This window comes from Notolepis coatsorum (assembly GCF_963971535.1).
Source record: "Notolepis coatsorum genome assembly, chromosome: 17".
Lineage (NCBI taxonomy): Eukaryota > Metazoa > Chordata > Actinopteri > Aulopiformes > Paralepididae > Notolepis > Notolepis coatsorum.
Window position 1 is genome coordinate 9,833,894 of NC_140181.1, and position 26,893 is coordinate 9,860,786.

Genomic DNA, 26,893 nt, shown 5'->3' on the forward strand with positions numbered 1-26,893 from the left:
GAGGAGAGAGGGTCTCAGCTCCGACCTCCACCCTCGGAGACACTTGTTCTCAGCCTCCCTCTGAGGGCTCGCACCGCACGGCCAAGGAGGCTGCATCACTAATGATGTATAATAATAATAATGACATCTAAACAATCTAGACCCCCAAAATAAGACCACACCCCTTTTCCAGGGTGTTTTTTTCTAGGAAAAGAAACGCGTCTCATACTTGCGGACAATGCGGTAAGTTATGCGCTCCGTTTACCTTTTGGTTCAGTAGCGCCTGGACCACGTGGTTGGCGACCTAAAAATAAATGAAAACCAACCACAGTGGAGAGATGTTTAATTCACACAGGAAGGCCGTCTTTTGCACATGAAAGATTCATCGCATGAAACACGTCGGGCGTTATTCTGAGCCGCGCAGGACGTGAGGTGACAGAGTGAAGACGACTCACCTCGTCCAGACATCTCTCATAAGCCTCTCTCTGACTCTCGTTCGCCAACAGCAAAGCAGAATTCTCTGCCTGTGAGGGGAAAAAGGTACAAAAAAGGGCTATTATTATTAATAATAATAATAATAATAATAAACCAGAATATAATCCTTCTATATACCTACTTATACACCTGCATATAACCCATATAACACTGTATGATAGCATGTACAATAATGCTGTATATATACCACATATATATTCTTACCGTATATATATATCTATCCACATCTGTCTGTAGTCTGTAGATACTATATTTATATCTGTACATATCCCTTACCTACTCTTAGTTACGCTGCTGGCCAGTATGACTTACTACCGTAGTGTCTTTATACCTGTATCACTGTACATATTAATATTGCAACTCTGTACATACATCTGATTAGTAGTACCATTACTCAGTAGTACTTATTTGATATAAAGTTTAATCGCCTGTACATTGTATATTAACTGTTGCACTTTACTGTTACATTTGCACTCTGGTTGGATGCCAAATTATTTTCATCGTACTGTATTTGTGTTGTATGGATACTTACTCATACTAAATATACCACTGGCCAGTATGGCTTCTACCATAGTGTATTTATACTTTTGCACTGTAAATTACATTATAATACTGTACATACATCAGATTAGCATATTTACTCAGTAGCTCGGTTATGTATATGCCATTTAATCACTTGTTACACTGTATTATTATTATGCACTTTACTGTTACATTTGCACTCTGGTTGGATGCCAAACTTCTTTTCGTTGTACTGTACACTTGTGCTGTATGATGACAATACATTTTAATCTAATCTAATCTAATCTAATGCAGCTCCAAAGGTCTCTTCTTACCCTTTCAATTGGCCTGTTTCACTGTGATGTTTCTATGTCAGCAGAATGACTTATGGAGGGGGGGTGAGGGGGTTAAGCTAGTCAAAACTAACGGGGATTTAGCTATTTTTAGCTGCTGCCACATCTGCTTTGGGTATTTTAAAAGACATGGCTTAGATGTTTATCAGTTGACTCGACCACGACTGAAATGAACAACGCTCGTTAATTCACAGAAGGTTATTTTCAACACAGCTCTCGTTTTCAACACAGTGACGGCGAGTGGCATTCAACCCTTCTCCCTCCTGCGTTCTGTTGACATGGTAACATCGTAGTGAAATAGGACTATTACCTACCTTTGTTGAAAGTAAAAACAATATTATGTTATGGTGTTTCTACTTTAGAGTGTTTTTACGTTAAGAGTTTATTGTGGAGAGGGCGGCTAGGTGGTGTAGTGGGCAAGGCACTCGCCACCAATGTGGAGACGCTGGGTTCGCGTGTTCGAATCCAGCTCTCCACATTGTTTTCAGTTTGGCTGGTCGTCCGTACTAATACAATTGGCAGTATTAGAGGGTGGGGATCGGGCGTTGTGGACAGCGTCGGTTGGTGCGCCTGCGCAGTAGAATCAGGAAGTGTCGGGGGCAGCGTGAGCCTCCCACGCGTTACTCCTCGCCACTGAGAGATCGAGCTGCGCAGGTGAAAAGATGCGACTGCTGTTACCTCAAGTACCGGAGGGGACTTGTGCTATGTATGACTTAGTCCACATTGCAGCCGGCTTGTGGGAGGCAAGAAACAGCGTTCGTGACAGGGGAGGGTTGAATTGGATGATACGAAATTGGGATGGGAGAAAAATATAGAAAATGGGAGAAAAAGTGGATACAAAAAAAGAGTTTATTGTAAGTAAGTAAGTAAGTAAGTATTTATAAAGCACCTTTCATACATGTCATGTAGCTCAAAGTGCTGTACACAATTATAGGCATATATAACGATTATGTGGAGAAAGAGTTATGTGGATGCTTTTAAAAAGGGCCTCAAAACATTTTTAACAACTCTTGTTGATTTTTATCTAGTTTTATCCCCACACATTTTATGTTTTTTTTGTCTTTTACTAGTTTTAGCCCTTCACATTTTATGTTCTTTTACTAGTTTTAGCGTTCACATTTCATGTTTTTTTGTCTTTTACTAGTTTTAGCCCTTCACATTTTATGTTCTTTTACTAGTTTTAGTGTTCACATTTCATGTTCTTTTTACTCTTTTACTAGTTTTAGCCCTTCACATTTCATGTTTTTACTAGTTTTAGCCATTCTTATCTTATGTTCTTTTACTCTTTTACTAGTTTTGGCCCTTATTTTATGTTCTTTTACTAGTTTTAGCCCTTCTTATCTTATGTTCTTTTACTCTTTTACTAGTTTTAGCCCTTCTTATTTTATGTTCTTTTACTCTTTTACTAGTTTGAGCCCTTCTTATTTTATGTTCTTTTACTCTTTTACTAGTTTGAGCCCTTCTTATTTTATGTTCTTTTACTCTTTTACTAGTTTTAGCCCTTCTTCGTTTATGTTCTTTTACTCTTTTACTAGTTTTAGCCCTTCTTATTTTATGTTATTTTACTCTTTTACTAGTTTTAGCCATTCTTGTTTTATGTTGACTATTTTACAGAAAAGGACAGAAAGATTACTCTTATAAATGAGGTAGTGGATGGGTTTAACAACTTTTTTGTTGATGTGGGACCAAAACTAGCCAATGAAATAGTCAACACTGGGAAGAGTTTTGCGGTGGAAGATTGTGGAGAAAGAAACCCTGCTTCAATATCTCTGGGATATGTGGAGAAAGAGGACATTATTGAGATGGAAAACAAATGCATGAATAAAACCTCCACAGATGGGGATGACATTGATATGTCTCTGGTAAAAAATATTATTCAAGGAATTGTGGAGCCACTATCTCATATATTCAATTTGTCGTTCAAAATGGGAGCATTCCCTCAAAAAATAAAAATTGCAAAGGTTATAGCATTATTTAAAGCTGGAGACAAGCATTTGTTTACCAATTATAGACCGGTATCCCTGCTATCACAGTTCTCAAAGATACTCGAAAAACTATATGTTGCAAGATTAGACACTTTCATTGAAAAACATAATCTCCTAATGGACAGCCAGTATGGTTTTAGAACAGCTAGATCTACCTCCATGGCATTAATGGAGCTTGTAGAGGAAATAACGGACAGTATAGAGAGAAAGAAATATGTATTCGGAATATTCATTGACCTAAAAAAAAGCTTTTGATACAATAGATCATGAGATTTTACTGAAAAAGATGGACAGGTTTGGTGTCAGAGGGGTTGCCCTAGACTGGCTGAAAAGCTATATTAGTAACAGGCAGCAATTTGTTCTGATGGGTCAGCACAAGTCACAATGCTTAAACATTACCTGTGGTGTTCCACAGGGGTCAGTATTGGAACCCAAATTGTTCATTTTATACATAAATGATATATGTAAAGTATCTGACATACTGAAACTTGTTGTCTTTTTTACGTTTTTTTTTTTTACCTTTATTTACCCAGGGTAGGTTCGCTGAGCACAGATGTTCTTTTCCATTCACACCTGGGAGCTGCCCAGTACAACCACAGTTGACACCATTGGCCACTGAGCAACTCCACTGGAACAGTTGAGTCAAGCCATGTCACATAGTTCAAGTTTGAAATGATTCTTTCTGTTTTGCTCCTGAGAGTGCTAGATACTGTACTGTACTGGTAATATTATTTATTTGTGTTAACTTCTGAATAAAACAACTTATTAAACACAAGTACATCTTATTGAACATTATTTTGATATTTCATTACCAATTATCATAGCAAAACAGCTTTTTCAAACAGTCTGTAATGCATTTTGGAAACGGGAGATGGGCTCATGGTGTAATGGGCCACCTGGCCTGAGAAACATAAGGAGGAATGAAAAAGTAAGGACTTACTTCTGGTCATTATTTGGGTAGAACACATATATTTTGAATGCCTTCGGCAGTTTTTTTTTTTTTTTTTTAGCCATTTTAATCTAGATTAATCTAGATTAAATCCAGGATTGCAGATAGATTAATCTAGATTAAAAAAATTAATCTATGCCCACCTCTAGTAAAAATGTTGAGAGTATATACAAACAAGTTTCTAGGGGTCTTAATAGACTACAAACTCTGCTGGAAACCCCATATAAAATATTTGTGTTCAAAGTTAGCGAGAAGTATTGGTATACTGGGCAATACTAGATATATCCTGAATCAGAAAACTCTATATATATTGCACACTCATTGTACCATATCTATCATATTGTGTTGAAACCTGGGGAAATACTTATAAAAGCAACTTACAAAAAATATGCACACTGCAAAAAAGAGCCATATGGATAGTACATCATGGTAGATATTTAGATCACACAAATAGTCTGTTTGTAAGGAGTCAAACATTAAAATTCATGGACTTAATCAAATTCAAATCTGCACAAATTATGTTTCTGGCAATAAAAAACAAATTACCAAGCAACATTCAAAAAATGTTCATGGCTAGAGAGAGTGTTTATAATTTTAGAGGGACATTAGCTTTAAAGCAACCTACGGTACGTACAACTCTTAAAAGTATGTGCATTGAGGGCGGCTACGTGGCGTAGTGGGCAAGGCACTCGCCACAAATGCGGAGACGCTGGGTTCGCCTGTTCGAGCCCAGCGCTCCACATTGCTTTCAGTTTAGCTGGTCGTTCATACTAATACACATTGGCCGTATTAGGGGGTGGGAAACTGATGGGTGGGGATCGGGCGTTGTGGACAGCGACTCCTACAGGTCGGTTGGTGCGCCTGCGCAGTAGAATCAGGAAGTGTCGGGGGCAGCGTGAGCCTCCCACGCGTTACTCCTCGCCACTGAGAGATCGAGCTGCGCAGGTGAAAAGATGCGACTGCTGTTACCTCAAGTACCGGAGGGGACTTGTGCTATGTATGACTTAGTCCACATTGCAGCCGGCTTGTGGGAGGCAAGAAACAGCGTTCGTGACAGGGGAGGGTTGAATTGGATGATACGAAATTGGGATGGGAGAAAAATATAGAAAATGGGAGAAAAAGTGGATCAAAAAAAAAAAAGTATGTGCATTGCAGTTTGTGGGGTATCACTCTGGAATGGTCTGGAATGCGAATATAAAATTAAGCAAAAATATCAATACATTTAAAGGTAGCTATAAACAAGCACTTATGGACACATATAAGAGAGAGGAGCTTGAGCAGTAATGTGACTGCCTATTATTTTTCTTATTTGGATATATAAAAAACTGTACTTTTATTTTATTTTTTATTATCTGTTATATTATTTTTATTTTTATTAAATTATAATGTCAAACATTGTAAGGAAGGGGCAGGGCTTGATACGTTGTTTTACTTCCCCCTGTTCGTTCTCGAACACTTATTGTATGGAAATAGTCTTTGACTATTTACCTTTTTGTTTTTTAAACTTGTTTTATGTTTCTATGTTCGAGACAAATAAAAATCAAATCAAATCAAATCAAATGTTCTTTTACTCTTTTACTAGTTTTAGCCCTTCTTATCTTATGTTCTTTTACTCTTTTACTAGTTTTAGCCCTTCTTATCTTATGTTCTTTTACTAGTTTTAGCCGTTCTTGTTTTATGTTCTTTTACTAGTTTTAGCCGTTCTTGTTTTTGTTATTTTACTAGTTTTATCCCTTCTTATCTTTTTTTTATATTTTATTATTTTATTATTTTTTAAACAGACATATAAACAAACATGACAACACACGATAAGATATACAAGCATTAATTACAAGCATTGATCCCTTCTTATCTTATGTTCTTTCTACTCTCTTCATCTCTCTGTGTAAAGATGGAAGGAAGAGACGTCGACATAGTAGGTAGTGACGCTGATTGAGACCCGCAGTGACGTCACCAGGACAGCAGTGCGCCTCGCCCCCCCAGATGACAGGGCTGAGACCCACCGTGACGTCACTCACCAGGACAGCAGCGCGCCTCGCCCCCCGAGATGACAGGGCTGAGACCCACCGTGACGTCACTCACCAGGAGGACAGCAGCGCGCCTCGCCCCCCAGATGACAGGGCTGAGACCCACCGTGACGTCACTCACCAGGAGGACAGCAGCGCGCCTCGCCCCCCAGATGACAGGGCTGAGACCCACCGTGACGTCACCAGGACAGCAGCGCGCCTCGCCCCCGAGATGACAGGGCTGCCCTCAATAAACCACCTCTTAAAAACATACTGTGTTTAATTATCACCTCTCTCTCTCTGTCTCTCTGTATCTCTCTCTGTATTTCTATCTCTCTCTGTATCTGTCTCTCCCTCTCTGTCTCTCTATCTCTGTATCTATCTCTGTATCTCTCTCTGTATCGCTCTCTCTGTATTTCTATCTCTCCCTCTCTGTCTCTCTATCTCTGTATCTCTCTCTCTATCTCTCTCTCTCTATCTCTCTCTCTATCTCTCTCTGTATATCTCTCTGTATCTCTCTCTCTAACTTTCTCTCTCTGTATTTCTCTCTCTATGTATTTCTATCTCTCTCTCTATCTCTCTCTGTATCTCTCTCTCTGTATTTCTCTCTCTCTCTGTATTTCTCTCTCTCTGTATTTCTCTCTCTCTGTATCTCTCTCTCTCTGTATCTCTCTCTCTCTGTATCTCTCTCTCTGTATCTCTCTCTCTCTGTATCTCTCTGTCTGTATCTGTGAGGTTTGGTTGGTTCCCCGCCACACGCTCTCCTGAGGTATGGTGCTGATTGGTGCATTCCCCGCCACACGCTTTTTGAACGATTGCCACTTTCATCACGCAGCTGTCATAGTTTGTGATTAGCGCCCCAGAGGGCTTTATATACCAGGACCTTCCTTCTATCGTTGTCGGGTCGTTCTGGAATACAACTGCATTTGCCTGCTTTTCCCCGTTGCTGTTCCTGGTCTACTTTCTCTCCAGGACCTTTCTGTGGAGAACCGCTGTGGAGAACCTTGTTCCCCGTTTGGAGCTGCGCCTCGTTTTTCCCCGCTTTACGCGTTGCGCTTGGGTGAGTGGAACCAAACCCCTCTGGATTATTCTGATTGTGTGTCTTAGAAGAGACACTGAAGACTTCGTTTTGTTGCACTAACTCGGCTAAATTGTGTGTTGTGGGGAACACTGAGGACTGTCACTGTCAATTGGTTCTGGACCCAGCTAGGGAGGAGGGAACCACACTGCCTCTGTGTTTCGTTGGACTGTTTCTGATATCTCTCTCTCTCTCTCCGTTTTCCACCTTGAGTGAAAGCTGGGAGTATCTGCAGAGCCGCTACAACGTCACATGCCAATTCCCCACCACTATCTGCTGGGAGTATCTGCAGAGCCGCTACAACGTCACATGCCAATTCCCCACCACTATCACCAGGAGGCAGTCTCCCCGTTTATTTGATTATTGTACCTTATCCTTCTTTTGACTCTGTAAATAAATACGCCCTAGCATTTGGCTAACTCTGAACTTCCTGTCTGTGCCGTTGCGTTTGAGGTCGGTTACAAACCATAACAGTATCTCTCTCTGTATCTCTCTCTGTATCTCTCTCTCTCTCTCTGTATCCATCTCTCTGTATCTCTCTCTCTCTGTATCTCTCTCTCTCTCTCTCCCCCCCCCCCTCACCTCCAGCTCTCAGAGTCTGTCCACCAGCTCTCTCTCTCTCTCTCTCTCTCTCTGTAACCCCCCCCCCCCCTCACCTCCAGCTCTCAGAGTCTGTCCACCAGCTCTCTCTCTCTCTCTCTCTCTCTCTGTAACCCCCCCCCCCCTCCCCCCCAACCCCCCCCCCCTCCCCCCACACACTCACCTCCAGCTCTCGCAGTCGGTCCACCAGCTCGCTGCTGTTGTCCTCCAGGAAGGACTCCACGTCCGCCTCCTCGCCCTCCTCGTCCTCCGAGCCGAAGTCCTCGTCGCACAGTCTCTGCTCGGCCTCGTCGGACATTGTTCTCATCTGCGGGAGAGAGAGAGAGAGAGAGAGAGAGAGAGAGAGAGAGAGAGAGAGAGAGAGAGAGAGGCAGAGGTTCAGCGGCGTAAAAAAAAAACCACGAGGCGCGCACCGCTGTTTACATCAGAAAGACAACGTCCACCGAGCCGCGAAGCCGCCGTGACGTTTCGTTTACATTGCAGCTAAAAGCGGCCCGCTGCGCGGAGGCTATTTCCGAGCCCGGGGGCTGGCTCACCGCGAGCGGCCCCGTCTCCCGCGGTGCAGGAGAGAAGCCCGGGAGAGAGAGAGCGAGCGAGCTCTATATTATACACCCCGCTGCGGCTCCTCTTCCATAATTACTACGCTGCGCGTAACCACTCTGTAATCTGGAGGCTGCAGATACTATTGATGATGCCCACAGCGAGCGGCCCGTGTGGCGCGGGAGACGCAGCGCAGCGAGAGAAGCAGATCTATCTCTTCTTCCCCGTTACGGCCGTGTGTAGGGTCGCGCGGAGCCTTAATGACTGCGAGAGAGAGAGAGAGAGAGAGAGAGAGAGAGAGGGAGAGAGAGAGAGAGAGAGAGAGAGAGAGAGAGAGGGAGAGACGTGGGATTAGCGCGTAGCCACTCACATTCGCTCTGTCTGCAGAGTAGCCAAGCTCGTTAAAGGTTTCATTAGCAGGAAGGCCACGCCCCTCGTTTGACACTAGTCTAGTAGGCAGGACTCCAGGTGTGTGTGTGTGTGTGTGTGTGCGTGCGCGTGTGTGTGTATGTGTGTGTTGACTGAAAGGGACAGTAAGACGGGACCGAGAGGCAGGTGTGTTGATGTGGACTAATCCTTAAAGCCTAAGGAGTCAGTAAAGGGGATAAGGAGGCAGGCCTAATTCTGTAATGGGAGCCCTGCCCAGTCAGCCACTGGCACAGTTTCATGTAGCGTAAGACCTGGTGGGCACACGTGGTCGACACACCCACATACACACAAACACATGCACAGACACAAACACATACACACAAACATGCACAGACCACAAACACATACACACAAACATGCACAGACCACAAACACATACACATACACACAAACATGCACAGACCACACCCACATACACACAAACATGCACAGACCACAAACACATACACATACACACACATACACACAAACATGCACAGACACAAACACATACACACAAACACATACACACAAACATGCACAGACACAAACACATACACACAAACACATACACACAAACATGCACAGACACAAACACATACACACAAACACATACACACAAACATGCACAGACACAAACACATACACACAAACATGCACAGACACAAACACATACACACAAACATGCACAGACACAAACACATACACACACACACATGCACAGACACAAACACACACACATACACACAAACATGCACAGACACAAACACATACACACACATGCACAGACACAAATATACACACATATACACAAACACATACACATTCATGCACCTGACACAAACACATACGCATGTATACACAAACATGCAGACACAAACATACACACGCGTGACACGAGCATGCACAGACACGAACACACACACACAACATGCACAGACACACATGAATACAGACACGGAAACACACATGAAGATGTATTGTACACGCACTCACGTGTACATGTGCAGGTAAACACACACACACAAAAGAACACACACACACATACAAACACACACACACAAAAGAACACCTACACACCTACACACACACACACACCTACACACGCAAAAGAACACCTACACACGAGGAAGGTGTGACACACAGCAAGGACAGACACTTGCTGGCACATAAAAACACAGTCACACAGACACACTTCAGACAAGAAGTCCAATCGCTTTTTTTTAACCCTTGAAAGCGACTGGAGACGATGGGACGCAAGCTGAACAGTAATCTCATCACCTCGGCACTGTTGTTAATGCATGTTGTCCTCCACAGTGCTGTTGTTAATGCATGTTGTCCTCCACAGTGCTGTTGTTAATGCATGTTGTCCTCCACAGTGCTGCTGTTGTTAATGCATGTTGTCCTCCACAGTGCTGCTGTTGTTAATGCATGTTGTCCTCCACAGTGCTGTTGTTAATGCATGTTGTCCTCCACAGTGCTGTTGTTAATGCATGTTGTCCTCCACAGTGCTGTTGTTAATGCATGTTGTCCTCCACAGTGCTGTTGTTAATGCATGTTGTCCTCCACAGTGCTGTTGTTAAGGCATGTTGTCCTCCACAGTGCTGTTGTTAATGCATGTTGTCCTCCACAGTGCTGTTGTTAATGCATGTTGTCCTCCACAGTGCTGCTGTTGTTAATGCATGTTGTCCTCCACAGTGCTGTTGTTGTTAATGCATGTTGTCCTCCACAGTGCTGCTGTTGTTAATGCATGTTGTCCTCCACAGTGCTGCTGTTGTTAATGCATGTTGTCCTCCACAGTGCTGTTGTTAATGCATGTTGTCCTCCACAGTGCTGCTGTTGTTAATTCATGTTGTCCTCCACAGTGCTGCTGTTGTTAATGCATGTTGTCCTCCACAGTGCTGCTGTTGTTAATGCATGTTGTCCTCCACAGTGCTGTTGTTAATGCATGTTGTCCTCCACAGTGCTGCTGTTGTTAATGCATGTTGTCCTCCACAGTGCTGCTGTTGTTAATGCATGTTGTCCTCCACAGTGCTGTTGTTAATGCATGTTGTCCTCCACAGTGCTGTTGTTAATGCATGTTGTCCTCCGCAGTGCTGCTGTTGTTAATGCATGTTGTCCTCCAGAGTGCTGCTGTTGTTAATGCATGTTGTCCTCCACGGTGCTGCTGTTGTTAATGCATGTTGTCCTCCACAGTGCTGTTGTTAATGCATGTTGTCCTCCACAGTGCTGCTGTTGTTAATGCATGTTGTCCTCCACGGTGCTGCTGTTGTTAATGCATGTTGTCCTCCACGGTGCTGCTGTTGTTAATGCATGTTGTCCTCCACAGTGCTGCTGCTGTTAATGCATGTTGTCCTCCACAGTGCTGCTGTTGTTAATGCATGTTGTCCTCCACAGTGCTGCTGCTGTTAATGCATGTTGTCCTCCACAGTGCTGCTGTTGTTAATGCATGTTGTCCTCCACAGTGCTGCTGCTGTTAATGCATGTTGTCCTCCACAGTGCTGCTGTTGTTAATGCATGTTGTCCTCCACGGTGCTGCTGTTGTTAATGCATGTTGTCCTCCACGGTGCTGCTGTTGTTAATGCATGTTGTCCTCCACAGTGCTGCTGTTGTTAATGCATGTTGTCCTCCACAGTGCTGCTGTTGTTAATGCATGTTGTCCTCCACAGTGCTGCTGTTGTTAATGCATGTTGTCCTCCACAGTGCTGCTGTTAATGCATGTTGTCCTCCACAGTGCTGTTGTTAATGCATGTTGTCCTCCACAGTGCTGCTGTTAATGCATGTTGTCCTCCACAGTGCTGCTGTTGTTAATGCATGTTGTCCTCCACAGTGCTGTTGTTAATGCATGTTGTCCTCCACAGTGCTGCTGTTGTTAATGCATGTTGTCCTCCACAGTGCTGTTGTTGTTAATGCATGTTGTCCTCCACAGTGCTGCTGTTAATGCATGTTGTCCTCCACAGTGCTGCTGCTGTTAATGCATGTTGTCCTCCACAGTGCTGCTGTTGTTAATGCATGTTGTCCTCCACAGTGCTGCTGCTGTTAATGCATGTTGTCCTCCACAGTGCTGCTGTTGTTAATGCATGTTGTCCTCCACAGTGCTGCTGCTGTTAATGCATGTTGTCCTCCACAGTGCTGCTGTTGTTAATGCATGTTGTCCTCCACAGTGCTGCTGTTGTTAATGCATGTTGTCCTCCACAGTGCTGCTGTTGTTAATGCATGTTGTCCTCCACAGTGCTGCTGTTGTTAATGCATGTTGTCCTCCACAGTGCTGCTGCTGTTAATGCATGTTGTCCTCCACAGTGCTGCTGTTGTTAATGCATGTTGTCCTCCACAGTGCTGCTGTTGTTAATGCATGTTGTCCTCCATAGTGCTGCTGCTGTTAATGCATGTTGTCCTCCACGGTGCTGCTGTTGTTAATGCATGTTGTCCTCCATAGTGCTGCTGTTGTTAATGCATGTTGTCCTCCACAGTGCTGCTGTTGTTAATGCATGTTGTCCTCCACAGTGCTGCTGTTGTTAATGCATGTTGTCCTCCACAGTGCTGCTGTTGTTAATGCATGTTGTCCTCCACAGTGCTGCTGTTGTTAATGCATGTTGTCCTCCACAGTGCTGTTGTTAATGCATGTTGTTCTCCACGGTGCTGCTGTTGTTAATGCATGTTGTCCTCCACAGTGCTGCTGTTGTTAATGCATGTTGTCCTCCACAGTGCTGCTGTTGTTAATGCATGTTGTCCTCCACAGTGCTGCTGTTAATGCATGTTGTCCTCCACAGTGCTGCTGCTGTTAATGCATGTTGTCCTCCACAGTGCTGTTGTTAATGCATGTTGTCCTCCACAGTGCTGCTGTTGTTAATGCATGTTGTCCTCCACAGTGCTGCTGTTGTTAATGCATGTTGTCCTCCACAGTGCTGCTGTTGTTAATGCATGTTGTCCTCCACGGTGCTGCTGTTGTTAATGCATGTTGTCCTCCACAGTGCTGCTGTTGTTAATGCATGTTGTCCTCCACAGTGCTGCTGCTGTTAATGCATGTTGTCCTCCACAGTGCTGTTGTTAATGCATGTTGTCCTCCACAGTGCTGCTGTTGTTAATGCATGTTGTCCTCCACGGTGCTGCTGTTGTTAATGCATGTTGTCCTCCACAGTGCTGTTGTTAATGCATGTTGTCCTCCACAGTGCTGTTGTTAATGCATGTTGTCCTCCACAGTGCTGCTGTTGTTAATGCATGAGATTTACTCACAGCGACTCCAGAATAGACTCAGAACCCCCCTGGCTGTGTTTCGCCCCGCGGCCAGAATATGCCTCTTGTGCCTCTCGGGCCGCTCTGCCCCGGTTTCCTCTCTAATTCGAGGGTACGAAATCACACTGACGACCACACAGACCTTTATGTGTAGACAGTTATGTAACCCAGAAACGCTTACGAGAAGATTACCGAGCGAAAAGCGAAATCGGTCCGTGTGTATATCCTCCTGAACCCCCGCGACCCGAGCTAAGCGGCGGCGTCAGAACCCGAGGCCCTCGCTTATCGAGCCGCGATTGACTGAGTGAGCGTCGCTGCCCCGATCCGCGCGCGTGTATAATGTATATTATAGCGTAACGTTTAACCTTGGGAGTGGGACACTGGAGCGTTATTGAGTGGTTATAAATATCAGCCGTTGTCTTCGCTAATGCACGTCCAGGCTCTGGGCCGGGAGGAGGGGGGGGGGGGAGGACCTGTGCAACCATCGCTGCGAGCGCTCTGGTGGACCATCCACATGGAAATTACAGCATGTACTGTACCAAAAGACAACACAAGTGATGCTAAATATATCACTGCTGGTCCTGCTACTGCTGTGGTTTCTACTGGTGGGCTGAGCCAGCATCACTAGAACCCTTTCTCCTCTCTCTCTCTCTCTCTCTCTTACTCTTTCTGTCTCTCTCTCTCTTACTCTTTCTGTCTCTCTCTCTCTTACTGTTTCTGTCTCTCTCTCTCTTACTCTCTCTGTATCGCTCTCTCTCTCTCCTACTCTCTCTGTCTCTCTCTCTCTTACTCTTTCTGTCTCTCTCTCTCTCTCTTACTGTTTCTCTGTCTGTCTCTCTCTTACTCTCTCTGTATCGCTCTCTCTTACTCTTTCTGTCTCTCTCTCTCTCTTACTGTTTCTCTGTCTGTCTCTCTCTCTCTTACTATTTATCTGCCTGTCTGTCTCTCTTACTCTGTCTCTCTCTGTATCTCTCTCTCACTCTTACTCTGTCTCTCTCTCTCTGTATCTCTCTCGCTCTCTCTCGCTCACTCTTACTCTGTCTCTCTGTATCTCTCTCTCTCTGTATCTCTCTCTCTGTATCTCTCTTTCTCTCTGTGTATTTATCTCTCTCTGTATCTCTCTCTCTCTGTATCTCTCTTTCTCTCTGTATCTCTCTTTCTCTCTGTGTGTATTTATCTCTCTCTGTATCTCTCTCTCTCTGTGTATCTCTCTATCTCTGTCTCCCTGTGTGTATATCTCTCTCTGCATCTGTCTCTCTCTCTTTCTCTCTCTCTGTATTTATCTCTCACTCTCACTCTCTCTGTGTATTTATCTCTCTCACTCTCTCTCTCTCTGCATCTCTCTCTCTCCCCCCCGCTCTCTCTCTCACTCTCTCTCTCTGTATTTATCTATCTCTCCTCTCTCTCCCCCCCCTCTCTGCCCCCCCTCTCTCTCTCTATCTCTCTCTCTGTTTCTCAGGACTGCAGTTCCACGAGCCCTGCGACGCGCGAGAGAGAGAGAGAGAGAGAGGTAGAGACCGGAGGCAGAGAGAGAGAGAGGGGAGGGGGCAAATGGGGGAGAGAGAGAGAGAGCGGTAGAGAGACAGGAGGGAGGTAGTGAGAGAGAAAGAGGGGAGGGGAGGGTGCAAATGGGAGAGAGAGAGATAGAGATGGAGGGAGAGAGATACAGATAGAGATGGAGGGAGAGAGAGAGAGACAGATATAGATGGAGGGAGAGAGAGACAGATAGAGATGGAGGGAGAGAGAGACAGATAGAGATGGAGGGAGAGAGAGAGAGACAGATAGAGATGGAGAGAGAGAGATAGAGATGGAGGGAGAGAGAGACAGATAGAGATGGAGGGAGAGAGAGACAGATAGAGATGGAGGGAGAGAGAGACAGATAGAGATGGAGGGAGAGAGAGACAGATAGAGATGGAGGGAGAGAGAGACAGATAGAGATGGAAGGAGAGAGAGACAGATAGAGATGGAGGGAGAGAGAGACAGATAGAGATGGAGGGGGAGAGAGAGACAGATAGAGATGGAGGGAGAGAGAGAGACAGATAGAGATGGAGGGAGAGAGATACAGATAGAGATGGAGGGAGAGAGAGAGAGACAGATAGAGATGGAGGGAGAGAGAGAGACAGATCGAGATGGAGGGAGAGAGAGAGACAGATAGAGATGGAGGGAGAGAGAGAGACAGATAGAGATGGAGGGAGAGAGAGACAGATAGAGATGGAGGGAGAGTGGAGGGAGAGAGAGACAGATAGAGATGGAGGGAGAGAGAGACAGATAGAGATGGAGGGAGAGAGAGACAGATAGAGATGGAGGGAGAGAGACAGATAGAGATGGAGAGAGAGAGATAGAGATGGAGGGAGAGAGAGACAGATAGAGATGGAGGGAGAGAGAGAGACAGATAGAGATGGAGGGAGAGAGAGACAGATAGAGATGGAGGGAGAGAGGGAGAGATAGAGATGGAGGGAGAGAGGGAGAGATAGAGATGGAGGGAGAGAGAGAGAGAGAGAGAGAGAGAGAGAGAGAGAGAGAGAGAGAGAGAGAGAGAGAGAGAGAGAGATGGAGGGAGAGAGGGAGAGCACTGCCGGGTACTTTGTGAACTGCAGCATCGTCATGGCAGCAGCTGAGACGTCTGTGAGCGGCCTGGGTCTTTACAGAGAGGCCCATTGACAGGGAGGAGAGGGGACTGCAGTGCCAGGCAGAGAGCTTCCACACAGCCTGGCACACACGCACACGCGCACACACACACACACACACACACACACACACACACACACACACACACACACACACACACACACCACACAGACACACACACACACACACACACACACAGACAGAGAGAGTGTGGACTGATGGAACGAGCTGTCAGTCTTTTAAATGTACTCTTTCACCTTTTCTCCCCCAATGTATGCAAGTTCCCGCCTGGCCGCTGTGCTGCCCTACTGTCAGTCTGGGGAGGGTATAGACTACCACATGCTGCCCTACTGTCAGTCTGGGGAGGGTGTAGACTACCACATGGTGCCCTACTGCCAGTCTGGGGAGGGTGTAGACTACCACGTGCTGCCCTACTGTTGGTCTGGGGAGGGTGTAGACTACCACATGCTGCCCTACTGTCAGTCTGGGGAGGGTGTAGACTACCACATGCTGCCCTACTGTTGGTCTGGGGAGGGTGTAGACTACCACATGCTGCCCTACTGTCGGTCTGGGGAGGGTGTAGACTACCACATGCTGCCCTACTGTCGGTCTGGGGAGGGTGTAGACTACCACATGCTGCCCTACTGTCGGTCTGGGGAGGATGTAGACTACCACATGCTGCCCTACTGTTGGTCTGGGGAGGGTGTAGACTACCACATGCTGCCCTACTGTCGGTCTGGGGAGGGTGTAGACTACCACATGCTGCCCTACTGTCAGTCTGGGGAGGATGTAGACTACCACATGCTGCCCTACTGTCGGTGTGGGGAGGGTGTAGACTACCACATGCTGCCCTACTGTCGGTCTGGGGAGGGTGTAGACTACCACATGCTGCCCTACTGTCGGTGTGGGGAGGGTGTAGACTACCACATGCTGCCCTACTGTCGGTCTGGGGAGGGTGTAGACTACCACATGCTGCCCTACTGTCGGTCTGGGGAGGATGTAGACTACCACATGCTGCCCTACTGTCGGTCTGGGGAGGGTGTAGACTACTACATGCTGCCCTACTGTCGGTCTGGGGAGGGTGTAGACTACCACATGCTGCCCTACTGTCTGTCTGGGGAGGGTGTAGACTACCACATGCTGCCCTACTGTCGGTCTGGGGAGGGTGTAGACTACCACATGCTGCCCTACTGTCGGTCTGGGGAGGGTGTAGACTACCACATGCTGCCCTACTGTCTGTCTGGGGAGGGTGTAGACTACCACATGCTGCCCTACTGTCTGTCTGGGGAGGGTGTAGACTACCACATGCTGCCCTACTGTCTGTCTGGGGAGGGTGTAGACTACCACATGCTGCCCGACTGTCAGTCTGGGGAGGGTGTAGACTACCACGTGCTGCCCTACTGCCGGTCTGGGGAGGGTGTAGACTACCACGTGCTGCCCTACTGTCGGTCTGGGGAGGGTGTAGACTACCACATGCTGCCCTACTGTCTGTCTGGGGAGGGTGTAGACTACCACATGCTGCCCTACTGTCTGTCTGGGGAGGGTGTAGACTACCACATGCTGCCCTACTGTCTGTCTGGGGAGGGTGTAGACTACCACATGCTGCCTTACTGTCGGTGTGGGGAGGGTGTAGACTACCACATGCTGCCCTACTGTCTGTCTGGGGAGGGTGTGTAGACTACCACATGCTGCCCTACTGTCGGTGTGGGGAGGGTGTAGACTACCACATGCTGCCCTACTGTCGGTGTGGGGAGGGTGTAGACTACCACGTGCTGCCCTACTGTCGGTGTGGGGAGGGTGTAGACTACCACGTGCTGCCCTACTGTCGGTGTGGGGAGGGTGTAGACTACCACATGCTGCCCTACTGTCGGTGTGGGGAGGGTGTAGACTATCACATGCTGCCCTACTGTCTGGGGAGGGTGTAGACTACCACATGCTGCCCTACTGTCAGTCTGGGGAGGGTGTAGACTATCACATGCTGCCCTACTGTCAGTCTGGGGAGGGTGTAGACTACCACATGCTGCCCTACTGTCTGTCTGGGGAGGGTGTGTAGACTACCACATGCTGCCCTACTGTCGGTGTGGGGAGGGTGTAGACTACCACATGCTGCCCTACTGTCGGTGTGGGGAGGGTGTAGACTACCACGTGCTGCCCTACTGTCGGTGTGGGGAGGGTGTAGACTACCACGTGCTGCCCTACTGTCGGTGTGGGGAGGGTGTAGACTACCACATGCTGCCCTACTGTCGGTGTGGGGAGGGTGTAGACTATCACATGCTGCCCTACTGTCTGGGGAGGGTGTAGACTACCACATGCTGCCCTACTGTCAGTCTGGGGAGGGTGTAGACTATCACATGCTGCCCTACTGTCAGTCTGGGGAGGGTGTAGACTATCACATGCTGCCCTACTGTCGGTCTGGGGAGGGTGTAGACTATCACATGCTGCCCTACTGTCTGGGGAGGGTGTAGACTACCACATGCTGCCCTACTGCCAGTCTGGGGAGGGTGTAAACTACCACGTGTTGCCCTACTGTCGGTGTGGGGAGGGTGTAGACTACCACATGCTGCCCTACTGCCAGTCTGGGGAGGGTGTAGACTACCACATGCTGCCCTACTGTCGGTGTGGGGAGGGTGTAGACTACCACATGCTGCCCTACTGTCAGTCTGGGGAGGGTGTAGACTACCACCTGCTGCCCTACTGTCGGTCTGGGGAGGGTGTAGAGTACCACATGCTGCCCTACTGTCGGTCTGGGGAGGGTGTAGACTACCACATGCTGCCCTACTGTCGGTCTGGGGAGGGTGTAGACTACCACGTGCTGCCCTACTGTCGGTCTGGGGAGGGTGTAGACTACCACGTGCTGCCCTACTGCCGGTCTGGGGAGGGTGTAGACTACCACATGCTGCCCTACTGCCGGTCTGGGGAGGGTGTAGACTACCACATGCTGCCCTACTGTCGGTGTGGGGAGGGTGTAGACTGCCACATGCTGCCCTACTGTCGGTGTGGGGAGGGTGTAGACTACCACGTGCTGCCCTACTGTCGGTGTGGGGAGGGTGTAGACTACCACATGCTGCCCTACTGTCAGTCTGGGGAGGGTGTAGACTACCACATGCTGCCCTACTGTCGGTGTGGGGAGGGTGTAGACTACCACATGCTGCCCTACTGCCAGTCTGGGGAGGGTGTAGACTACCACATGCTGCCCTACTGTCGGTCTGGGGGAGGGTGTAGACTGCCACCTGCTGCCCTACTGTCGGTCTGCAGAGGGTGTAGACTACCACATGCTGCCCTACTGTCGGTCTGGGGAGGGTGTAGACTGCCACCTGCTGCCCTACTGTCGGTCTGCGGAGGGTGTAGACTACCACATGCTGCCCTACTGTCGGTCTGGGGAGGGTGTAGACTACCACATGCTGCCCTACTGTCAGTCTGGGGAGGGTGTAGACTACCACATGCTGCCCTACCGTCGGTCTGGGGAGGGTGTAGACTACCATATGCTTCCCTACCGTCGGTCTGGGGAGGGTGTAGACTACCACATGCTGCCCTACTGCCAGTCTGGGGAGGGTGTAGACTATCACATGCTGCCCTACTGCCAGTCTGGGGAGGGTGTAGACTACCATATGCTTCCCTACCGTCGGTCTGGGGAGGGTGTAGACTACCACATGCTGCCCTACTGTCGGTCTGGGGAGGGTGTAGAGTAGACTACCACATGCCTCCTCCAATACATGTGGAGTCGCCAGCCGCTTCTTTTCATCTGACAGCGAGGAGTTTCTTGAATACATAGTGGGACGACTGATTTATGATAATGTTGTCATGGAAATCACGTTTGGTTTGGTGCATGAAACCTAGAATGATAAGAGGGGGACAGGTCACAGCCCTAACGTTGTCACGGAAGTTAGTTAGTTAGTTTGTTTGTTAGTTAGTTAGTTAGCTAGTTAGTTAGTTAGCTAGTTGATTTGATTTGATTTTATTAGGGATCCCCATTAGCTGGTGCGATAGCAACCAGCTAGTCTTCCTGGGGTCCACACACAAAAAAACATACAAAAACAATCACTATTGCAAAAACAAAATGATTAAAAGTCAGTATACACACAATGCGTAATGAAACTACTGTAACAATTAAGATAGCTAAAATTACATTAGTGTAAAACAAAAACAAAAAAATACTTTACAGTGTTAAAAACAATTTAAAAACAATTTAAGATTATTTTAAAAAGTGAATCTACTGTAAATGCAGCAGAGGTTCCGAGGCAGGCCATTCCAAAGAGTTAATGCTCTAAAAATAAAAGATCTCCCCAAAGCGCTGGTTCTAGGACCTGGCAATTCAAGCTGCCCACTACTGGAACCTCTAGTGTAATGCTCGTGTAATAACTAGTTAGTTAGTTAGTTAGTTAGTTAGTTAGTTAGTTAGTTAGTTAGTTAGTTAGTTAGTTAGTTAGTTAGGGGAAGCCATATTCAAACATTTCCTAGAGACAACACTGACCTAGCCTCTTCTTATAACTCTCGCTCGAGGCATCAGGAAGTTGATGTGTTACCATGGCGACGCCATCATTTGAATGAAGGTTCTAGTGGCAGTTGTTGTGATTCTGACTTTCTGATCCGCTCATGTCCAACAATATCAAACAGTCTATTGGCAGCCACCCCTAGGTGTACCATGTCCACAACAACAATATCAAACATTCTATTGGCAGCCACCCCTAGGTGTACCGTGTCCACAACAACAATATCAAACATTCTATTGGCAGCCACCCCTAGGTGTACCGTGTCCACAACAACAATATCAAACATTCTATCGGCAGCCACCCCTAGGTGTACCGTGTCCACAACAACAATATCAAACATTCTATCGGCAGCCACCCCTAGGTGTACCGTGTCCACAACAACAATATCAAACAGTCTATTGGCAGCCACCCCTAGGTGTACCGTGTCCACAACAACAATATCAAACAGTCTATTGGCAGCCACCCCTAGGTGTACCGTGTCCACAACAACAATATCAAACATTCTATTGGCAGCCACCCCTAGGTGTACCGTGTCCACACGCCAACAATATCAAACATTCTATTGGCAGCCACCCCTAGGTGTACCGTGTCCACACGCCAACAATATCAAACATTCTATCGGCAGCCACCCCTAGGTGTACCATGTCCACAACAACAATATCAAACATTCTATTGGCAGCCACCCCTAGGTGTACCGTGTCCACAACAACAATATCAAACATTCTATTGGCAGAATGACTCGGACTGCGGTTGATTTCCTGTTGGATTTGTATTAAATAACATCAACAGCTGAAAGGGAATCAGACGTAACGTTCGTCGTCTAGAAAGTCCTTTGTTTTCATTGTCAGGTTGAAACCGTCTCTCTGCTCCGCTTGTTGTTTTATCAGCATGAACTGCAAAAGAGTCAATGTTGCCTCCTGAGGACATTTATGCCGGTAAAGACAATTTAGGATGATGTCCCCTCATCCCCCGGTAGGTACATGTGAGACATGAGCTGTTGCCATTTCAATTAGTTGACTCTCTCTCTCTCTCTCCTGTTTCTCTCTCTCTCTTTCTCCTCTCCGTTTCTCTCTCTCCCTCTCTCTATCTCTCTTTCTCCTCTCTGTTTCTCCCTCTCCCTCTCTCCATCTCTCTTTCTCCTCTCTCTCCCTGTTTCTCTCTCTCCTCTCTCTATCTCTCTTTCTCCTCTCTGTTTCTCTCTCTCCCTCTCTCTATCTCTCTTTCTTCTCTCTCTCCCTGTTTCTCTCTCTTTCCTCTCTCTCTGTTTCTCTCTCTCTCCCTCCCAGCTCTCTCTGTTTATCTCTTTCTTTCTTTCTTTCTCTTTCTTTCTTTCTTTCTTTCTTTCTTTCTTTCTTTCTTTCTTTCTTTCTTTCTTTCTTTCTTTCTTTCTTTCTTTCTTTCTTTCTTTCTTTCTTTCTTTCTTTCTTTCTCTTTCTCTCTCGCTCTCCCTCAAGTGTGATAAGAAGAACTCATGCAGTCAATGCACATTTATTCACACATCACACACAGACCGGATTAACAGGAAGCCAAGACCCTCCCCAGACGTCCAATCGCCTGCGACTTTACCCTTGACCTGTCATGCGTGGGCCAGTGAGACATGTGACACCAAAGAGGGGTTTCACATTGCCAAATAAAGGAAGACAAACAATCCCCATGAAGATTAAATAAAAGAATGAAAGTGTGTTGAAATGTGAAATGTTGACGTTTCGTTTACACAACCACGCGGATAAGTGGACGTGTTTCGCGGAACGCTCTGAAAAGCAGACACAACTCTTCAGCTCTCAGCGATAAGGCGGGATTAAAGCGAACGTCTATAACTGATTAAAAAAGGGGAAAAGGAAGCCGAAGGGTAAACCAAACAGATAAGAGAGAGAGAGAGGCTTCCGATTGGACGAGGCACAATAACAACCCGGGCCGATGGAGGCTTTGTTTTACTTGGGAAAAGAGCAGACTTCTCAAAAACATGGCCAGTAAATCAGACACAGGGCGGGTAAACAAGATGCGACCGGGGCCCTCTTGTCCACAGCTTTAGAGAGGAGCGATCGCGGGACAAAACACGGTGTATCGAGTGTTTGGCCTCGGAGCGGGACGGCGTGCAGTGTTTTTGTTCCTCCTGAAATGGCCCCGTAAAGCGGATACCTTGCGTAAACAACAGAGAGATATAAAAACGTGCGCTCGAGGCGAGGTTTGGACGCACTGACTGAGGGGGTGACGGCACAAGGTGCAACGCGACACCAGAGGGGAAAAGAAACGAGGCGTCCGTTGGAGACAAATAGCCGCCTTTCACGGGAATTACCACGCAGCCTCAGCTCGGGAGGGAGGGAGGGAGAGAGGGGGGGGGGGGGGGGGTTCTCACGGGCGGCTGGGTGGAATAGAGTAGAGCTCTCCCCCTCTCTCTATAGGGGAGCGGACTGCGTCTATCTATGGCGGCGATGATGAATGCAGAGTGACAAAGGGAACGGGTCACAGGCAGAGGGTTGCGACACGGAGGGTAGAGTAGGTCGATTACGAGTACATGTGAGATATAAGCTGTTGCCATTTAAATTGGTTGACTCTCTCTCTCTCTCCCTCTTTCTCTCTCCTCTCTCTCTTCACTCTGTTTCTCTCTCTCTCTGTTTCTCTCTCCCTCCCTCTCTCTCTCTCTCTCTCTCTCTATATATCCATTTCTTTCTCTCTCTCTCTCTCTCCTCTCTCTCGGTTTCTCCCTCCCTCCCTCTCTCTCTCTCTCTTTCCTTCCCTCTCTCTCTGTTTCTCTCTCTCTCTCTATCCATCTCTCTTTCCTTCCGTCTCTCTCCTCTCTCTCTCTGTTTCTCTCTCTCTCTCTCTCACTTCCTCCATCTCCCTCAAGTGTGATGAGAAGAACGCATGCACATGTATTCAGTTTTATTAGAATACTATAAAGAAGGAGGTATATTCCATATATAGTCAGGTGATAAGAAGCTGTTATTGTGACGAGTGTGAGGATTCACCACAGGTGCGTCGTGTGAAGCGTCGTCAGATGATCAAAAGTCCCGTTGATGTTCGTCACACTGCACTGCGTCGTGACAAACTCAATCTGATCGTTTTATAAATATAAGAGATAAGATCGTGTAGCGTGACGCAGTGTTGTAGTCGAGTGACTAAATCTCGAGTCCGAGTCGAGTCTCGAGTCCCCAGTGTTCGAGTTCGAGTCCAAGTCCGAGTCACCAAAGAAGAGCCCGAGTCGAGTCCCCGTTACCCTAGTCCGAGTCCGAGTCCAAGTCATCAAGGTTGAGTCCACTCCACTCTGGCAGTCAAAGAGCCGACATACAAACAAAAAAAGGTCTACATTAAACATAAATGACACAGCGGTAACCATTTCGAAGGGAGTTTATTTACTTTGTGACATAAATAAAAATAAATATAAAAATAAATAACGGGCGCCCCAGTGGCGAACCACATAATGCGCTGAGTCGCGGCACGGCCGACCCGGGTTCGATTCCCGAACCCGTCGTTATTTGTCGAATGTCTTCCCCCCACTCTGTCTCCCGTTCCACCTCTCTCTCTCTCTCTCTACTGGACTGCCCAGTAGAATAAAGCGATAAATGCAAAAATAAATCAATATTTTTTTTTTATCCACTTTTTCTCCCATTTTCTATATTTTTCTCCCATCCCAATTTCGTATCATCCAATTCAACCCTCCCCTGTCACGGACGCTGTTTCTTGCCTCCCACAAGCCAGCTGCAATGTGGACTAAGTCATACATAGCACAAGTCCCCTCCGGTACTTGAGGTAACAGCAGTCGCATCTTTTCACCTGCGCAGCTCGATCTCTCAGTGGCGAGGAGTAACGCGTGGGAGGCTCACGCTGCCCCTGACACTTCCTGATTCTACTGCGCAGGCGCACCAACCGACCTATAGGAGTCGCTGTCCACAACGCCCGATCCCCACCCATCAGTTTCCCACCCTGTAATACGGCCAATGTGTATTAGTACGGACGACCAGCTAAACTGAAAGCAAATGTGGAGCGCTGGGCTCGAACTGACGAGGCCAGCGTCTCCAGAATTTCGTGGCGAGCGCCTTGCCCACTACGCCACGTAGCCGCCCTAAAATAAATCAATCTTAAAATAAATATATAAATAACTGTATTTATGAATGAACAAGTCTGAGTCCTCATCTGCACCTTCCGAGTCCGAATGCAGTCAATGCTCGAGTTCAAGTCCAAGTCCAAGTCATCAGTGCTCAAGTCCACTCGGACTCGAGTACTACAACACTGGCGTGATGTCATCATTTCATCTCGACGCAGATCCACTGCAGGAAGGAGGACAAAACAAAAACGACACTGAACTACCGCCCAGCCCGAGGTCAATCTATCAAACGACACTGAACTACCGCCCAGCCCGAGGTCTTCTATCAAACGACACTGAACTACCGCCCAGCCCGAGGTCAATCTATCACACGACACTGAACTACCGCCCAGCCCGAGGTCTTCTATCAAACGACACTGAACTACCGCCCAGCCCGAGGTCAATCTATCACACGACACTGAACTACCACCCAGCCCCGAGGTCTTCTATCACACGACACTGAACTACCACCCAGCCCGAGGTCTTCTATCAAACGACACTGAACTACCGCCCAGCCCGAGGTGTCTATCAAACGACACTGAACTACCGCCCAGCCCGAGGTGTCTATCAAACGACACTGAACTACCACCCAGCCCGAGGTGTCTATCAAACGACACTGAACTACCGCCCAGCCCGAGGTCTTCTATCAAACGACACTGAACTACCGCCCAGCCTGAGGTCAATCTATCAAACGACACTGAACTACCGCCCAGCCCGAGGTCAATCTATCAAACGACACTGAACTACCGCCCAGCCCCGAGGTCTCTATCAAACGACACTGAACTACCGCCCAGCCCGAGGTCTTCTATCAAACAACACTGAACTACCGCCCAGCCCCGAGGTCTTCTATCAAACGTCACTGAACTACCGCCCAGCCCGAGGTCTTCTATCAAACGACACTGAACTACCGCCCAGCCCGAGGTCTTCTATCAAACGACACTGAACTACCGCCCAGCCTGAGGTCAATCTATCAAACGACACTGAACTACCGCCCAGCCTGAGGTCAATCTATCAAACGACACTGAACTACCGCCCAGCCCGAGGTCTTCTATCAAACGACACTGAACTACCGCCCAGCCCGAGGTGTCTATCAAACGACACTGAACTACCGCCCAGCCCGAGGTCTTCTATCAAACGACACTGAACTACCACCCAGCCCGAGGTCTTCTATCAAACGACACTGAACTACCGCCCAGCCCGAGGTGTCTATCAAACGACACTGAACTACCGCCCAGCCCGAGGTGTCTATCAAACGACACTGAACTACCACCCAGCCCGAGGTGTCTATCAAACGACACTGAACTACCGCCCAGCCCGAGGTCTTCTATCAAACGACACTGAACTACCGCCCAGCCTGAGGTCAATCTATCAAACGACACTGAACTACCGCCCAGCCCGAGGTCAATCTATCAAACGACACTGAACTACCGCCCAGCCTGAGGTCTCTATCAAACGACACTGAACTACCGCCCAGCCCCGAGGTCTTCTATCAAACGACACTGAACTACCGCCCAGCCCGAGGTCTTCTATCAAACGACACTGAACTACCGCCCAGCCCGAGGTCTTCTATCAAACGACACTGAACTACCGCCCAGCCCGAGGTCTCTATCAAACGACACTGAACTACCGCCCAGCCCGAGGTGTCTATCAAACGACACTGAACTACCGCCCAGCCCGAGGTCTTCTATCAAACGACACTGAACTACCACCCAGCCCGAGGTCTTCTATCAAACGACACTGAACTACCACCCAGCCCGAGGTCTTCTATCAAACAACACTGAACTACTGCCCAGCCCGAGGTGTCTATCAAACGACACTGAACTACCGCCCAGCCCGAGGTGTCTATCAAACGACACTGAACTACCACCCAGCCCGAGGTGTCTATCAAACGACACTGAACTACCGCCCAGCCCGAGGTCTTCTATCAAACGACACTGAACTACCGCCCAGCCTGAGGTCAATCTATCAAACGACACTGAACTACCGCCCAGCCCGAGGTCAATCTATCAAACGACACTGAACTACCGCCCAGCCTGAGGTCTCTATCAAACGACACTGAACTACCGCCCAGCCCCGAGGTCTTCTATCAAACGACACTGAACTACCGCCCAGCCCGAGGTCTTCTATCAAACGACACTGAACTACCGCCCAGCCCGAGGTCTTCTATCAAACGACACTGAACTACCGCCCAGCCCGAGGTCTCTATCAAACGACACTGAACTACCGCCCAGCCCGAGGTCAATCTATCAAACGACACTGAACTACCGCCCAGCCCTGAGGTCTTCTATCAAACGACACTGAACTACCGCCCAGCCCGAGGTCTCTATCAAACGACACTGAACTACTGCCCAGCCCGAGGTCTTCTATCAAACGACACTGAACTACCGCCCAGCCCGAGGTCTTCTATCAAACGACACTGAACTACCGCCCAGCCCCGAGGTCAATCTATCAAACGACACTGAACTACCGCCCAGCCCGAGGTCAATCTATCAAACGACACTGAACTACCACCCAGCCCCGAGGTCAATCTATCAAACTACACTAAACTACCGCCCAGCCCGAGG

General features: G+C 47.7%; 1 protein-coding gene across 1 annotated transcript in view; it reads right to left on the minus strand.

Moving 5' to 3' along the window:
• Nucleotides 1-26,893, minus strand: part of LOC311243461 (nck-associated protein 5-like) — a 100,140-nt gene that overhangs the window by 35,701 nt on the left and 37,546 nt on the right. Inside the window, exons 3-5 of the mRNA XM_084332694.1 lie at nt 8,110-8,253; nt 435-503; nt 245-283 (exon numbers count right to left, since the gene is read on the minus strand). Coding sequence (XP_084188820.1) covers nt 245-283; nt 435-503; nt 8,110-8,253 — 252 coding nt within the window. The remainder of the gene's footprint in view (nt 1-244; nt 284-434; nt 504-8,109; nt 8,254-26,893) is intronic.